This window comes from Pollachius pollachius, assembly GCF_949987615.1.
Source record: "Pollachius pollachius genome assembly, chromosome: 3".
NCBI classification, from domain to species: Eukaryota; Metazoa; Chordata; class Actinopteri; order Gadiformes; family Gadidae; genus Pollachius; species Pollachius pollachius.
The window spans coordinates 13,190,670-13,204,675 of NC_136936.1; the positions used below are offsets into that span (position 1 = coordinate 13,190,670).

Sequence of the window (14,006 nt, forward strand, 5' to 3'; positions counted from 1 at the left end):
GTAATCATGTTAGAGCCAACCAGACCTTCCCAATACACAGTGCTCTGTGTGTGTGTGTGTGTGTGCGTGTGTGTGTGTGTGTGTGTATGTGTGTGTATGAGAGAGCGTGCACGTGGTCATGTGTGTTTGTACGGGAGAGAGCTTTGATTTCTGTCTCCTTCCTTTCGTTGTTGGGTCCTTTGAGAAATGTCAATGCGCCCTTCTGTCAAAGTCAGTCTCAGTCAACCAAAACAAACACACACACAAACACACACACACACACACGCTTACACATACGCACACGCACACACAAACGCACACCAACCCCAGAAGGTTATGCTGTCATTCACACAGCCATTGATAAGGCAGTCCCAGCTTTGGAGCCCCTCTTGTCACTTTTCATCTTAATGGCCATCTCTGACACACTCATTGTCTCCCTCTTCCTCGCCCTTAATTCTCTGTTCCTCTCCCTCTCTCCCTCTCTGTCCCTGATATCTGCCCTCCTCTTGCTCTCTTCCTTCCCATCTCCTGATCTCTCCCGTATCTCTTCATCTGGTTCTCTCCGTCCGTCCGTCCGCTCATTCCCTCCTTATCTCCGTGACGCCCCCCCACCCCCACCCTCCCACTTGCTCCTTCCTCTCCCATCATTATCTCCTTCCACCTCCCTCGATCATTGCTCATCTCTTGTCTCCTCGCTCCGTTCCTCCTCTCCTTCCAGCTCTTATCCATCGTCTCATCCCTCCATCTCATCCCATCTCTCCCCCTCCCTCCCTCCTCCTCCTCCTCTTCCTCCGCCTCTGCATGGCTCCCAGATCGCCTGACATTTCCTCTGGTCGTTAACGTCCATTGGTAGTTAGGCACTTGTTTGATGTTCACCTCTCACAGATTCCCCCCGTGCTCTTCAGGGTTCAGCCCTCCTCGGAAGCCCTACCGAATGACCAAATGTTCCTCTGGTCATTCGCTGGTTAATTCCATGTTAGAGGTCTTGCAGAGGTTAGATCGCAGTTCATGGATGTTTACAGGCAGGCAGGGCTTCTGGGACCTTTTGGCCTGGAGGCCTGGGACAACCATAGCCATAAGGTTGATATTGTAACTGTTAAAGGACCAATCTGCTTCTGGGTGGTGTTCGGAACCCTGCACTAAACAACTGGTTCCAAACTGATTTCACACAGTCTGGCTCCCATGGCTTCAACAGACTCAGGTATGAATGGTTCTCTACCTCTCTAGCTGCTGAAACCACAGTTAAACATGCACTTTTCCTCCACTCCCCCATATATATGTGTGTGTGTGTGTGTGTGTGTGTGTGTGTGTGTGTGTGTGTGTGTGTGTGTGTGTGTGTGTGTGTGGGGTTGTTGGTGTGTGTGTGTGTGAGAGTGTGTGTGTGTGTGTGTGTGTGTGTGGTTGCTGAGGTGATGGCAGGGTTGGGTAGGCACTCTTTAAGCAGGCGTGTGTGCGAGAGGCTGGGATCCATGCTAAACTGATTTAGTCATGGCCGCGCCAGCGAGGCTAACACAATTACCGCTGGCTAATGGCCCCACTGACTGAGGGGGGGGGGAGCATCAGTGGAAGGCAACCTAGAGGTCTCATCTCTCTTTCTAATTCCCTCTCTCCCTCCCTCCCTCCCTCTCCTCCCTCTTCAACCAGATGTCTCTGACCCTCTCCTCTTCCTTACACTCCCTCTTTCATCGTACGTTCTATTGCTACCCCCCCCCCCCCCCCCCTTGTTTTTTAGGGCAAGTTGGTCTTGGTGGAAATAAAAAAAAACAAAAACACACAAACAATGTCACCGTGTGCAAATGACTCAACGTGTGCTCGCTGTGTCCCTGTTGTTGTTGTTGTGGTCGTGGACCCAGCCATCAGGAGGAAGGAGAACGGTTGGTACGACGAGGAGCATCCCCTGGTCTTCCTCTTCCTCGGCTCCTCTGGAATCGGTAGGTTATTCCTTCTCTCTCCCGACGGCCTTCCCACCTTCCCACCTTCCAATCGTTTAGCGGGCCGAAGGAAAACCCGACATTTCGATGTTCAACGTATTTCAAAGAACACACAGAGCCATCCAACCACACAAACCCAACCAAGATCTGTCTAATTTCAGTCTCACTTTTGGCAATATTGGACTTTGATGAGCTCATGTGTTCATCCATCGAGGAGATAGCCGAAGGGCATGTAGCCACTTATAACCACTGCTAATGCTTTGTTTATAATAAACCGGTCACATCCAGACTGCGAGAGACAACACTCCATTTGTGAATACTATAATTCTATTGTGAAAGCGGCCCACATAGACCACCCATTGTAATAATATCAGCTGAGCTCCCTCTAAACGGTGAGAGGCTTACAGAAGGTCAGGTGAGCCGGCCTAGGATGTGCATGCAAGAGGGAGCAAAGGAGGGTTGGTGATGGAGGGAAAGAATCATGAAGAGGAATATGATTGGAGGAGAGGAAGGCGAGAGAGCCTGAGAGAAATGGAAAAGAAAGCAGTGGAGAGAGATTTGGAGGAATGACAGGCCCGAGAGATGTGAAAGAGGAAGAGAGAGACTGACAGAGAGAGAGAGGGGGGGGGAGGGGGAGCCTGGGAGAAATGACAGGCCGGAGAGATGGATGAAGGAGGGATGGTGTTCATATTCTCTGTTGCCTTCAGCGACAGAGAGTGGCCAGGAGACATCAATATTAAACACAACAATCCCCCCCCCCCCCCCACACACACACACACACACACAAACACACACATGTGCACACATACACACACACCCCACCAACATATATACTTTCCCCATACCCATATGCATACTAAACACACAACATCAATATCTTATATGAGCATTTATATGCAGAATATTTTACTGACAAACATAATGTGTGTTTCCGGCGAGAGTCAAGAAGAATGAGAGCTCCGCAGAGAGGAATGCCGGGATTTAGGCCAGCACTTAGGAAGAGGAGAACTATTGTCTGTCTCTCCTTTTTTTAATGAAAAAAAAATAATTCTGCTTTGTTTTTCATGGTTGACCCATGGGGATTCTCGCTTGTTGTTATTAAAACACACCCCTCCCCTTCCATCCCTGAGTTTTAACATCTAGATATTATAACCACAAAGTGCTGCGCTTTTTACCCAAAATATTTTTGTTGTGCTCCCGATATTAAACCATTACCTGCCTGCTTGTCTCATCGTCGCTGTGCGTTGATTTATCTGCAGGAAAGACGGAGTTGGCCAAACAGGTGGCTCGTTACATGCACAAGGATATCAAAAAGGTACGTTCCCTCGCAACACTTACAACACACGCTGCGACACACAGCGCACACACTGCAACACACAGCGCACACACTGCTAGTCATCCGCTTGCAGCGTATCAAAGTACAGGTGGGAGTTAGCCCTGACAGCCGAGAAGCTGCCAAAAGCGATCCAGTCGGCAGTAATTAGCATAGAGCGCTGCCGCAGCTGAATTCTATTCTGCTGGCCACTCTTAATAAAATCAAATGACACCAAAGCACACATTGAAGTTAACGTTTAATGAAAAGTGGTTGGTTTCCTGGTGTTTCCTCTGTCTAATTATGGATGGATTAAAAATAATAGCAAGATTAAATACGGTGTCGAAGATGAAATCACGTTAACTTTGAGGTCGTTTTTGAACATGGCATTCCAATAATGACAGCATCTGGGCTGTATATCTACTAAAGTGATGTTCTTCCTCTGGCCAATGTGAATCGTGGAAGATAGAATCCAATTTCTATGTTTTGTGACAATACAGTAGCCCGACTCTCAATGCCATTGCAAATTGTATCGGATGTTAAGTGATTATCTCCTTCTCTGGATCCAGGGTTTCATCCGCATGGACATGTCCGAGTTCCAGGAGAAACACGAGGTGAGCGGCATCTGTTCTTCTCCACTGATGGACATCCCGGCCAAGTCACCCTCTCCTAACTTTCATTATTCTGACACCCTGCCTCATTAGAGGTGCTTTGTAAAGGGCTGATTATGGTTCCACGTTGTCAAGGACAACGCAGACACTTCGACGCAGTCGTGAACCTGTTTTGGTTCTGCGTCGGATTTTAGTTAGCGGACCAATCAAAGCCCTTGCTGCTGCGTCGCCTCGACGCAAGGCTACAATTTTTGGGAGGCGCACGTCAGGCCCTTGTGGTGGATGCAAGGAGGATCCGCAAGGACGTAATGGGTCCGTAAACCCCCTCGCGTTGCGAAGACGTCCAACCATAATCAGCCCATATATCGATACACGTCAAATCAGACTCTCGACTCTGTGTGTCAAAAACAGTGTGATAACTATACCCTCGGTTAACTCTCCTCACCTGCTGCTGTCGTGGTCGTCCCCACAGGTGGCCAAGTTCATCGGCTCCCCCCCCGGCTACGTGGGCCACGAGGAGGGCGGACAGCTCACCAAGCAGCTGAAGGCCTACCCCAACGCCGTGGTCCTGTTCGACGAGGTGGACAAGGCCCACCCCGACGTGCTCACCATCATGTTACAGCTCTTTGACGAGGTGAGAGAGAGAGAGAGAGAGAGAGAGAGATTAGAGCTTTAGAACAACCACTGCATTTTAGGGCGGAGATGGAGAGAGAAAGGAGTTTCAGGTGAATGATGCCGACGCATAGGGATGAAATGTCAGTGTCACCCTCAGGATCCGTCATCCTCCGTTTTATTCTGTCAAAAATAATAGAAACACTACACTTGTAGTGCAATTTTCTAGACACTCAAAGATAGTTCACAACAAGACAAAATAGAGGAATCTAAACAAAACAAAATATGAATGAAAGATTACATAAAAACATTTAAAAACCATCCAAATGAAGGGGCAGAAACCTCTGGACTACCCCCCACCCTAGGCATGACTTCCACAATCTCCGCACTTTGAGTCATTTGTGTCGCCTTTCCGTCCCTGCCTTCTGTCTCTCCTCTTCTGCGTCGTCCCTCCTTCAGGGCCGTCTGACGGACGGCAAGGGGAAGACCATCGAATGTAAGGACGCCATCTTCATCATGACCTCCAACGTGGCGAGCGACGAGATCGGCGCGCACGGCGTGCAGCTGCGACAGGAAGCGGAGAAGCTCAGCCGCAGGAAGCTGGCGGACAACCTGGGTGAGAGACACAACACACACACACACACACACACCTCCTTCCTTTAGCTGCACCTACAAGAAATTCCAATGTGGTACATTGCATTATTTGCAGTGTTGAGTCATGTTCTTATGAAATAATCATGTTATGCGCAAGAATCATGGTAAAGAAATAAACAGATCAGCAAAGTAACCGTACAGTGTGTTACCAGATGATGTCCAGCAGATCGATGACATCAAGATCTCCAGACAGTTTAAGGACTCTGTGATCCGGCCCATTCTAAAAGTAAGACGGCGACACCTACTTTGTCTTTTACATGACATAGAGACAAAGATTTCCCCTGGTTGATTTATCGTCGCTTTCTCTTAATCACTCTAATTGCCTGTAATGGTTTGGTTCCGGTCCAGGCCCATTTCCGAAGGGACGAGTTTCTGGGGAGGATCAATGAGATCGTCTACTTCCTGCCCTTCTGTCACTCCGAGCTTCTGCAGCTGGTCAGCAAGGAACTACAGTTCTGGGCCAAAAAGGTAAGCTGGAGCAACACTGGAGGTCAGGTCCGAGGCGGAGGTGGGGCTGGACGACGCCTGGAGTGGAGGGACTTCTTCGACACAGGCTTTGGAAATAGTATGAACGCACTGAAAGGATTTCCACAATGTAGGCAGTGGATTGATGTTTGTGGATGTGTGTTTGTTTGTTTGTCTGTGTGTGTTTGTGTATCTGTGTGTGTCTGTGTGTGTATATAAATGTGTGTGTGTGTGTGTGTGTGTGTGTGTGTGTGTGTGTGTGTGTGTGTGTGAATGTGAATCAAAGGCACTTTGCATCCAACTGGCCACTACACCATCACATAAATTTTACGCAGCTCCCAAAAGTCCCCCTCTTCTCCCTCCCCTCCGCCCTCCCCCCACCGAGTGTGGGCAAGGAACACTTAACCCCAGAGGATTCTCAGCTCTCCACCCACTGTGTGACCAAGCAGCGCGCCTGGATCGATACTCACTATAACGGGATTACTGTGTTTAACATGTGAAGCCCTCATCAATATTTCATTCTTAATATTACGACTAGTGTCCCAGCCATCCCAACACTGCCCTCCCCAGGCAATGGATTCAGATCCAGGCGCCACATGCTCTTTTCAAACACAATGTGGACGGGCGTGCACACAGGCAGAATTAGCGCATGCCACGTGTGCAGGAATGCCCGGGTCCTATAATGATATTGCGTGGCTTTTATTTGTGTAATTGTATACTGCGGTGCCGTGGAGTGAACTGTTCAATACAACAGCAGTGGCTTCAACGGGGACGGATTTTACACTGTGATTCTATTAGCGTTATTATGTTAGTGTTGAAATCGAATATCACCATTCATTATCCATTTAGGTTTCTGCACGCGTGGATTAAATGAGTAAAAACTGATAATGGTCCTGATCACACCTCTTACTCATATTAGTGCGTTATTAGTGTTTCCACGGCGCCGGTAATAATTGACATCTTATTTATTGCGCTGAGTGTGAACAGCGGTGGCTGAATTAGCGGCTCTGATCACTACTATTGACTGGTGTTTCATTAAAACCCATTACGGCTGCTATTGGTTAGCGCAGCCAGACATTCTGCCTGACGCCACCCTCCGTCTGCTGCTTTGTGACACACACACACACACACACACTGTCACACACATTCACATACTCATATGCTCACCCTTATACACACATACTCTCACACACATACATGCATTACTTTATTAACAAACACATTCGCACACAAACACACATCTTTGCTCTTTTTCTCTCCACAACCGTGCAGAGAAATTCTGCTCCATTCTTTTTTGTTTTTTTTGTTATGTTTCTCAATATTGCCGCCATTAGTCTCTCCAATCTACTCCCTGTCTCACACACACACACACACACAGACACACACCATTTAGCACTGACCATTGAGTGTCAATGCGTTTCCTTGATAGGCAAAGCAGCGGCACGGCATCACTCTGCAGTGGGACCGTCCCGTTCTGGACCTGCTGGCTGGGGGCTACAACATGCACTACGGGGCCCGCTCCATCAAACACGAGGTACCCGGCATACACACACGTTGCCAACCGGAAGCCAGACTTAGCTACTTTTGTTATCCTCAATTGCTGTATCAAGTTGCAATAGAGTAAAGCTTTCATTCTTCTATAGTCGTTCAACAACTTTATACATTTTAATCTGAAATAACAAAGAAATGTTCTTCCTCATTGTGAGGCCCAAACGGAAGTGTTAACTACTGATTAAAGTGTTTTGGGGGTTTACTTACCCGTTAACAACAGGTAGAGATTATTCTAGAGACTGCAAATCCATTAACTGATACAAACAAAACGTTCTGCCTCACTGAGTTCTCCTCCCTCGCCTTCAGGTGGAGCGGCGGGTGGTTAACCAATTAGCCGCTGCATACGAGCAGGAGCTGCTGCCGAAGGGCTGTACCCTGCGGCTGATCGTCCAATCAGACGGTCAGGAGGAGCCGCACCCGCCCAGCCTGCGTCTGGAGGTGGTGGGAGAGGACAGCTCAGCCAGGACCCTGGACATCCGACCTCCACTCAGCCCCGAGCACTAGGACCACACACACACACACACACACACACACACACACACACACACACTAAAAACACACACACACACACACACACACACACACACACACACACACACACACACCACTAAACGCACACACACACACCGTCATCATCATCATAACTATAATCTTCTTCATCTTATCGTGATATCTGAAGGAGGAAATGGATAGAGTGGCTTTAGAAGAAGTAACCAATAAAAGCAACCCTCTCTCTCTCTCCTACCAGCACTCTCTCTGTCTCTGTTTTTCCCTAACACCTGCAGGACGAACAACGCACCAGTAGTGTCCATAAGTGCTTTGTGTTCCCGTGGCTATGCCACACCTGCAGATACATTACATGTTACATCACGAGGCAGATGTGAGCGGATAAGGTGTTGCTCTATCACAGTCTGATCTCGCATTTTAAATGGACACACACAATCCCAAAGTCACTCAGTTGGAAACAATGTGGGGTGTGTGGGATCATTCAGTGACTCGCTGTCTTACATCTCGATTGTTGATTGGTATGCACTGATATTTTTTTATAAGAGCTTTACATGTGTGTATAGGTTTTAGTTTGTTGTATTTTTCCATGTTATAGCCACTAATGAACAATGTATTTTGTGTAGGAAATGAATCGCAAGGTTAAGCCAAAGTTAATGAAGCCAATATAGAGATATCATTAAAAAATGAGGAATATTTGTTCAAAGAGTATTTAAAGGTTTATTGTAAGTGGCGATAATAGTAGCATTTGTATGCCTTCAACGTCATTGGTTGTACAACACCAATGCTAACAGCATGTACTCAGAGAAATATATCATTCCTTTTATTTAATTACTCTTGAGTAAGGTAAACTTAAATTATTGTTAGCTATTTTAGATTTAGAAATGTGTTCGTGATTTTGCACATTTGTCTTATTTGAGAATAACATGAATGTTGTTAGGAGCATGGGGATTGTGTTTATTTATTTAAACGTCTCAAGGAGAAGTACCCAAGTCTGTTTAAGTGTTGAATGTTGGACTTACATCGCTGCCCTGGGAATCGCTTTGCCATTGTCAATGCGTTTGTCAAAACGTATGTTGCTGCTGTGCGTCTCGTGTCTTGTCTTTTGCAGGGCAAGTACATCCAAGACAGTGGGAGAAATGTAAAGACACTTAAGACCATAAATAAATATTTAACCATGATTACCTCCATCCTTAAAGTTCACAGAATAGTGGCGGGAACGGAGGGCCTAACTAAGAGCCCGTTACCCTGCTTGTATCCGGACAACCAGTGTGTAAATAAAGTCTGTCTTGGTGAGCCCACTGCCTCTTGTTCTGGTGCTGTCGCCCTGCCACAGCTGATGGATGGATGGACTGACGGACACGTCGGGTGATGGATGAAAGGATGGGCCGCTTGTTTGTGTATGTGCGTCTGGGAGGCGGGGACGCAAGCTCCTGGGTGGGAACGCGACAACAATAACGCTTGTCTGCCCAGTGAGGCTACATGACAGAGGAATTTCTCTGGAATCTCAGCGTGTCACTGTGTGTGTGTGTGTGTGTGTGTCTGACTGTGGAAGAACATTGGGCGGGAATGCTGCAGGAAGTTACAAGTCCCTTTGGGTTGGATTCCTTAGAGATGTAGAGGGCATTCTACACACACACACATACACCAGGCATGTGTTCCCTGGAGGGAGGGATTAGCAAGCATGAAAAAGATCTGGATTCCCTCACTGCCCAGCCTGGACCCCCCATAACACACAGACACACACACACACCGACAAACACACACAAACGAATGTATAGGCTATTTGAACGGTCATAAAGTTAACTGCACAGAGTGTTGTCACAAGTTGGTTTTTACACCTAATGCCATTGGAGTTAGGGAGCTGTTGTTGGTATTCTAACATATTGACCTTATTTGTGCTATATTCTTTTTTTTTTCAAGTCTAGTGACTATCATTCCACACGATAATCACATTCTGCATAAATCGAGTATTGGTCCTGTGGGTGTGTGTGTGTTTGTGTGTGTGAAAGACGAGAAAAAACCCCATGATTGCTCTTGCAAACTAAAGGGTGTACCTGACATAAATTGTAGTATTAATATTCATATTTCATGGCTCTGTATGAGCTAATGAGTACCTTCCATTATATTTTGTTTTATTTTAAGAGGGTTTTTTTATGAGCGAAATGCATTATAGTAGTAAGCATCTATATTTTAAGGGATGCTGTACAACACAGATCCACTCCCTCTATTGCTGTAGAACAAGCTAACCAAGGGTCTGGCAGCGGGACTCACATGCACACACACCAACATACAGATACACACTTGCACACACCCCAACACACACACACATCAATAGGTTTGTTTGTGTGTGTGTATGTCTGTGTGTGTGAGTGAGTGTGTTTAGGTGCACTATACATGTGTGTGTGTCTTTGTGTATCCTCTCCCCTCCCCGAGGAAGACAAGGAAGTGAAGAGCGGAGCAGAAGAGGTTCTTAGTCTGTCCGTCAGGCTATTTCTGACTGCAGCCATTTCTCTGATTAGATTATGGAGAGATAGAAACCTAGCCCTCCATCCTTTTAACCTCTTTGGGCCTGTATTTCTCCTCCTCTCTCCTCTCTGCTCAATCTCTCCCCTGCTCGTCCTCTGGCTTCTGCACCATACTCTCCATCTCCCTTCCAACTCACAACTTTATTTAGTTTCACCCTACTCTGTTTCTTGTATAGTTATCCTAACTCTCTTACTGTTTTCCTCCCCAGAACTTTCTTGTCTTCCACCCCATGAATACAGCTGCGGAGAAAAAAATCTCAAATAACGCCAACCCCTTGGCATAATAAGGTAGAGGTAATATAAATAGCAAAAAGAAAAAAACACGAGATAGATGATGTTCTAGAAAAAAGAAGAAATAGAGAATAAATTGGGTGGAGAAGAAAAGGGTAGTTTAGTGTGTTCAGTGATCTGGGAGATGCTTTTTAAATTTGGATGTAGGTTTCAAAGCCTTTCCACGAATACCCGGTTAGACATCAACATCACAAATGTTATTATTATGTATTATTCAAATTAAAATGAGTTGACATTCTTGTGGTTCCACGATGCTGCGGACAGCGCGTGCTCGCCCAGGTGAAGGTGATGAATGATAACGACAAGCATCTAATAGCACTTAGCCGCCATCATCCACAACACTGATACCACTCTACTATTATCATATCTGTCCGTATACTCTTAACGGTGAGTTTTCATCTGTATGCCTCTCTCCTCTCCTCCTCCTCCTCCTCCTCTCATCTCCTCTATCCCTGCCGCTCCCTCCTCCTATAGTGATCCCCCAGGACACCAGCGATCGATTACACAGCCATTACCTCTCGTTCTGCTCAGTTCTCACTTTATGAGAGCGCACGCGGCCTTTCTATGCCTTCTCGTCCCCGCTCAAATAAACTAAGCAACACCCATTGTTGGGTGGGTTCAGGGTTGTACTTACAAGTGGACGTAGGTCTGTATAATGTAGGATCTATTAGCTTATTTTGTGTGTGTGTGTGTGTGTGTGTGTGCGCGCGCGTGCGTGCGTGCGTGCGTGCGTGTGTGTGTGTGTGTGTGTGTGTGTGTGTGTCGATTTCAGTGGGAAGGGACTTCATTTGGGGTATTTCGTTTTTTCCCTAGGTCGATTATTAAGATTGAAGCTCGCTTTGCGAAAAATGCGCAGATATATAAACCGCAGACAGTACAGTTCGTGTAAAACCCTCACGACGTCACGTGGCATTTCCCTGGGAAAATTTGAATAAAAGACAAATAAAGGACCTACCAAAAAACACACCAGTCTGCCCTCCTTTCTTTAAAAGAAAAGGAACAAATCCATTCTGCCTAATTCGAACCTTGCTCAGGGACAGCTCGCGTGGCAGATTGCAGTCTAATTAGTTTAGAGGGAATTTAATTCAATTAACTTTCCACAGCTCCGCGCGCCCCGCGGCTGGGCCTGCTTTCAGAGCGCGGGGCCAGAGCTCGAGATCTAATTAGCGTGTTTGGAGAAGCTCTCCTGCGCGCGGCCATCCCTTGCTACTCCAGCTGTGCCTTCGTGTTTATGTGTGTGTGTGTGTGTGTGTGTGTGTGTGTGTGTGTGTGTGTGTGTGTGTGTGTGTGTGTGTGTGTGTGTGTGTGGTGGGGATAGGCTACACAGTTCTCTTGGGACTCTTGGTTTTTTTTATCTTAAAAATGTATTTTCAAGTAACGTGCCCTTATCCATTAAGGTAATATAGGTTTGATGCTGGACCTATAGGCCTATTGCACTGATGTGCATGGAATGCAAATATACATCCGAACAATGGCTTTCTGCATTCATTACGTTTTGGCATGGGAGAAACATAGCATATTGAGCAAATGCCCTTGTTTCGTTTGTAAGTTTGTAATCCATACAGACGTAAAATAAAATACGTTTTCACAATTTGTATACAGGCCTAGTCAGTCGATATCAAAGTCGTGTATTCCGAATCTTAAAAATTAAACGTATTGCTCCTTACACCTGGGCCCTAAGCCGATCACGTGACGCAACATGTGCCTTTATTCTCAGCTGGCCTAATTGTTTCTGATACATTTGTGTGTGTTACTCTTTCTATGTTTATAGCCGGAACGCTGGTCTTTCAGTGCTGCCTGGTTACGGAGGCTCGAGCGAGCGTTTCCCCTGTCAGATAGCGCGCGCTCTGGGCTCTCCGGTAACGCGGTTAAGACGCGGGCCGTACAGCTCGAGGCGGCGCGTCACGCTACATTTCGGTAATTCGGGACTGAAAAGCGGTGACTGGTACACCTACGGGAGCCCCCCGTCTCGCGCTCACCGTCTCTCATCAATCACGGGATAAATCAAATGCACGCGCCAAGCCCGCCAAAGCTCTCTTATTCTCCTTCTACAAATGTTAACGGGTGGATTCGTTATTTTATTTCAGACGGACTCCTCCTCCGAGAATCTCGGAGGGAAATAGAATATATTAAGAGAAGTGATGAAATCACACATTCCGGTGACACGAGGAGAAAACCGGCTGTCGAAGATAGGCTATCAGGGTTGGCACTGCTTTGTTTTGTCGACGAAGTGCCGGTGTACTACTTAAAATGTAGCCCTATTAAACTGACTACCTATAGCCTAACCCTAAGCTTAATGACACAGTCCTTTATCTTTCCTTATTTATAAAGAAGGCAAAATCGTACACTCTCATATATTAGAATTAGGCCAATATGAAGGATGGTGACATTGAAGTTGAATGTGAGAAAATAAACAACGAATGAATAGATTTCTAATGAATAAACTGCATTAACAAGCCTGCATGGACGTGGACGTATAGGCCTTTCAGTTAGAAAATAACGTGTAATAAAGTCCATTTTAATGTAGGCCTAGGCCAAAGTTACAATAGTCCATATCTTCAAGTCGTTCCCATAAATATTTCCCAGCCATGGCTCACGTTAAGGCGTATTGCAGGGATGGTTTATCATAGTCCTAGACGGATTAGACCGAAATGAAAATACCAAATGAAATATAAAAACAATAAAATATCAATAACACTAATTTGGTTAGTAATTAGGCTAATCTTATGCAATAAAAATATATATATTAAAAGATAATATGTGTAATAATAATGAAGCACATTTAATGGGTACTATAAATCATGTGTGTAGAGAAGACTAATCAATTTACCTTTAGGAATTATGCATAAAGATGGGCCTATAGACAAATATAGGGCTATATACTTTTATATTTTTTAATTATTAGTGTTTGGGGAGGTGTGATCAGTTTCTCCTGCAGGGCTTTATATTATTTGAACACATTATTTGAACTGCCAAACACCAACGGTTACCTTTGTTCCCGTTTGTTACTTTTTTTTACTAAATGCTGAAAAATAACAAATGTAATACATTTTCGTTTTATTGATTAAATGATTGTACGTCGCTTGTTAAAGGCGGTGTAAACGTGGTTCACTTCACATTGAGGCCGGTACACGACCCGGGCCATCAATAGGGCCCACATGAGTCGGGTGCAACATGGCGCGCCCTATTCTTCCACGATTCGAAGCGCGTGATGGATCTTTGCAGGCTCCCATTTGATTGACAGCTCCTCTTGCTCTCCAGACCACCACCGCGTGCCACAGGACATAAACCGGTTGGGCCTCCCGCGAGGCTTTTCTTTAAACCACAATGTTGTCACTGCCCTATTTTTTTTTTGGTCCCTTGGCCCCATATGACGACATCCTTCTCCTACCTGTATCCATCATCCGTCATGTAGCCATCATCCGTCATGTGTATCCATCATATGTCCATCCAGCCGTTTCCAATCCCATCCATATCTTTCAATCACACCCGTGCATTATTTTAGGGCTATCTGCATTCACCCCGCATCACTCCTCCCCATACGACCCTCAGAGCGCCTCTTTGCCGG

General features: G+C 46.1%; 1 protein-coding gene across 1 annotated transcript in view; it reads left to right on the forward strand.

Annotated features, from left to right (window-relative positions):
* clpb (ClpB family mitochondrial disaggregase) overlaps positions 1–7,750 on the forward strand; it is a 29,571-nt gene extending 21,821 nt beyond the window's left edge. Inside the window, exons 8-16 of the mRNA XM_079732247.1 lie at positions 1,833–1,910; positions 3,170–3,225; positions 3,792–3,836; positions 4,306–4,467; positions 4,905–5,061; positions 5,252–5,325; positions 5,448–5,567; positions 6,994–7,098; positions 7,422–7,750. Of these exons, the coding sequence (XP_079588373.1) occupies positions 1,833–1,910; positions 3,170–3,225; positions 3,792–3,836; positions 4,306–4,467; positions 4,905–5,061; positions 5,252–5,325; positions 5,448–5,567; positions 6,994–7,098; positions 7,422–7,619 (995 nt within the window). The 3' untranslated portion in view covers positions 7,620–7,750. The remainder of the gene's footprint in view (positions 1–1,832; positions 1,911–3,169; positions 3,226–3,791; positions 3,837–4,305; positions 4,468–4,904; positions 5,062–5,251; positions 5,326–5,447; positions 5,568–6,993; positions 7,099–7,421) is intronic.
* The last annotated feature ends 6,256 nt before the right edge of the window (positions 7,751–14,006 follow it).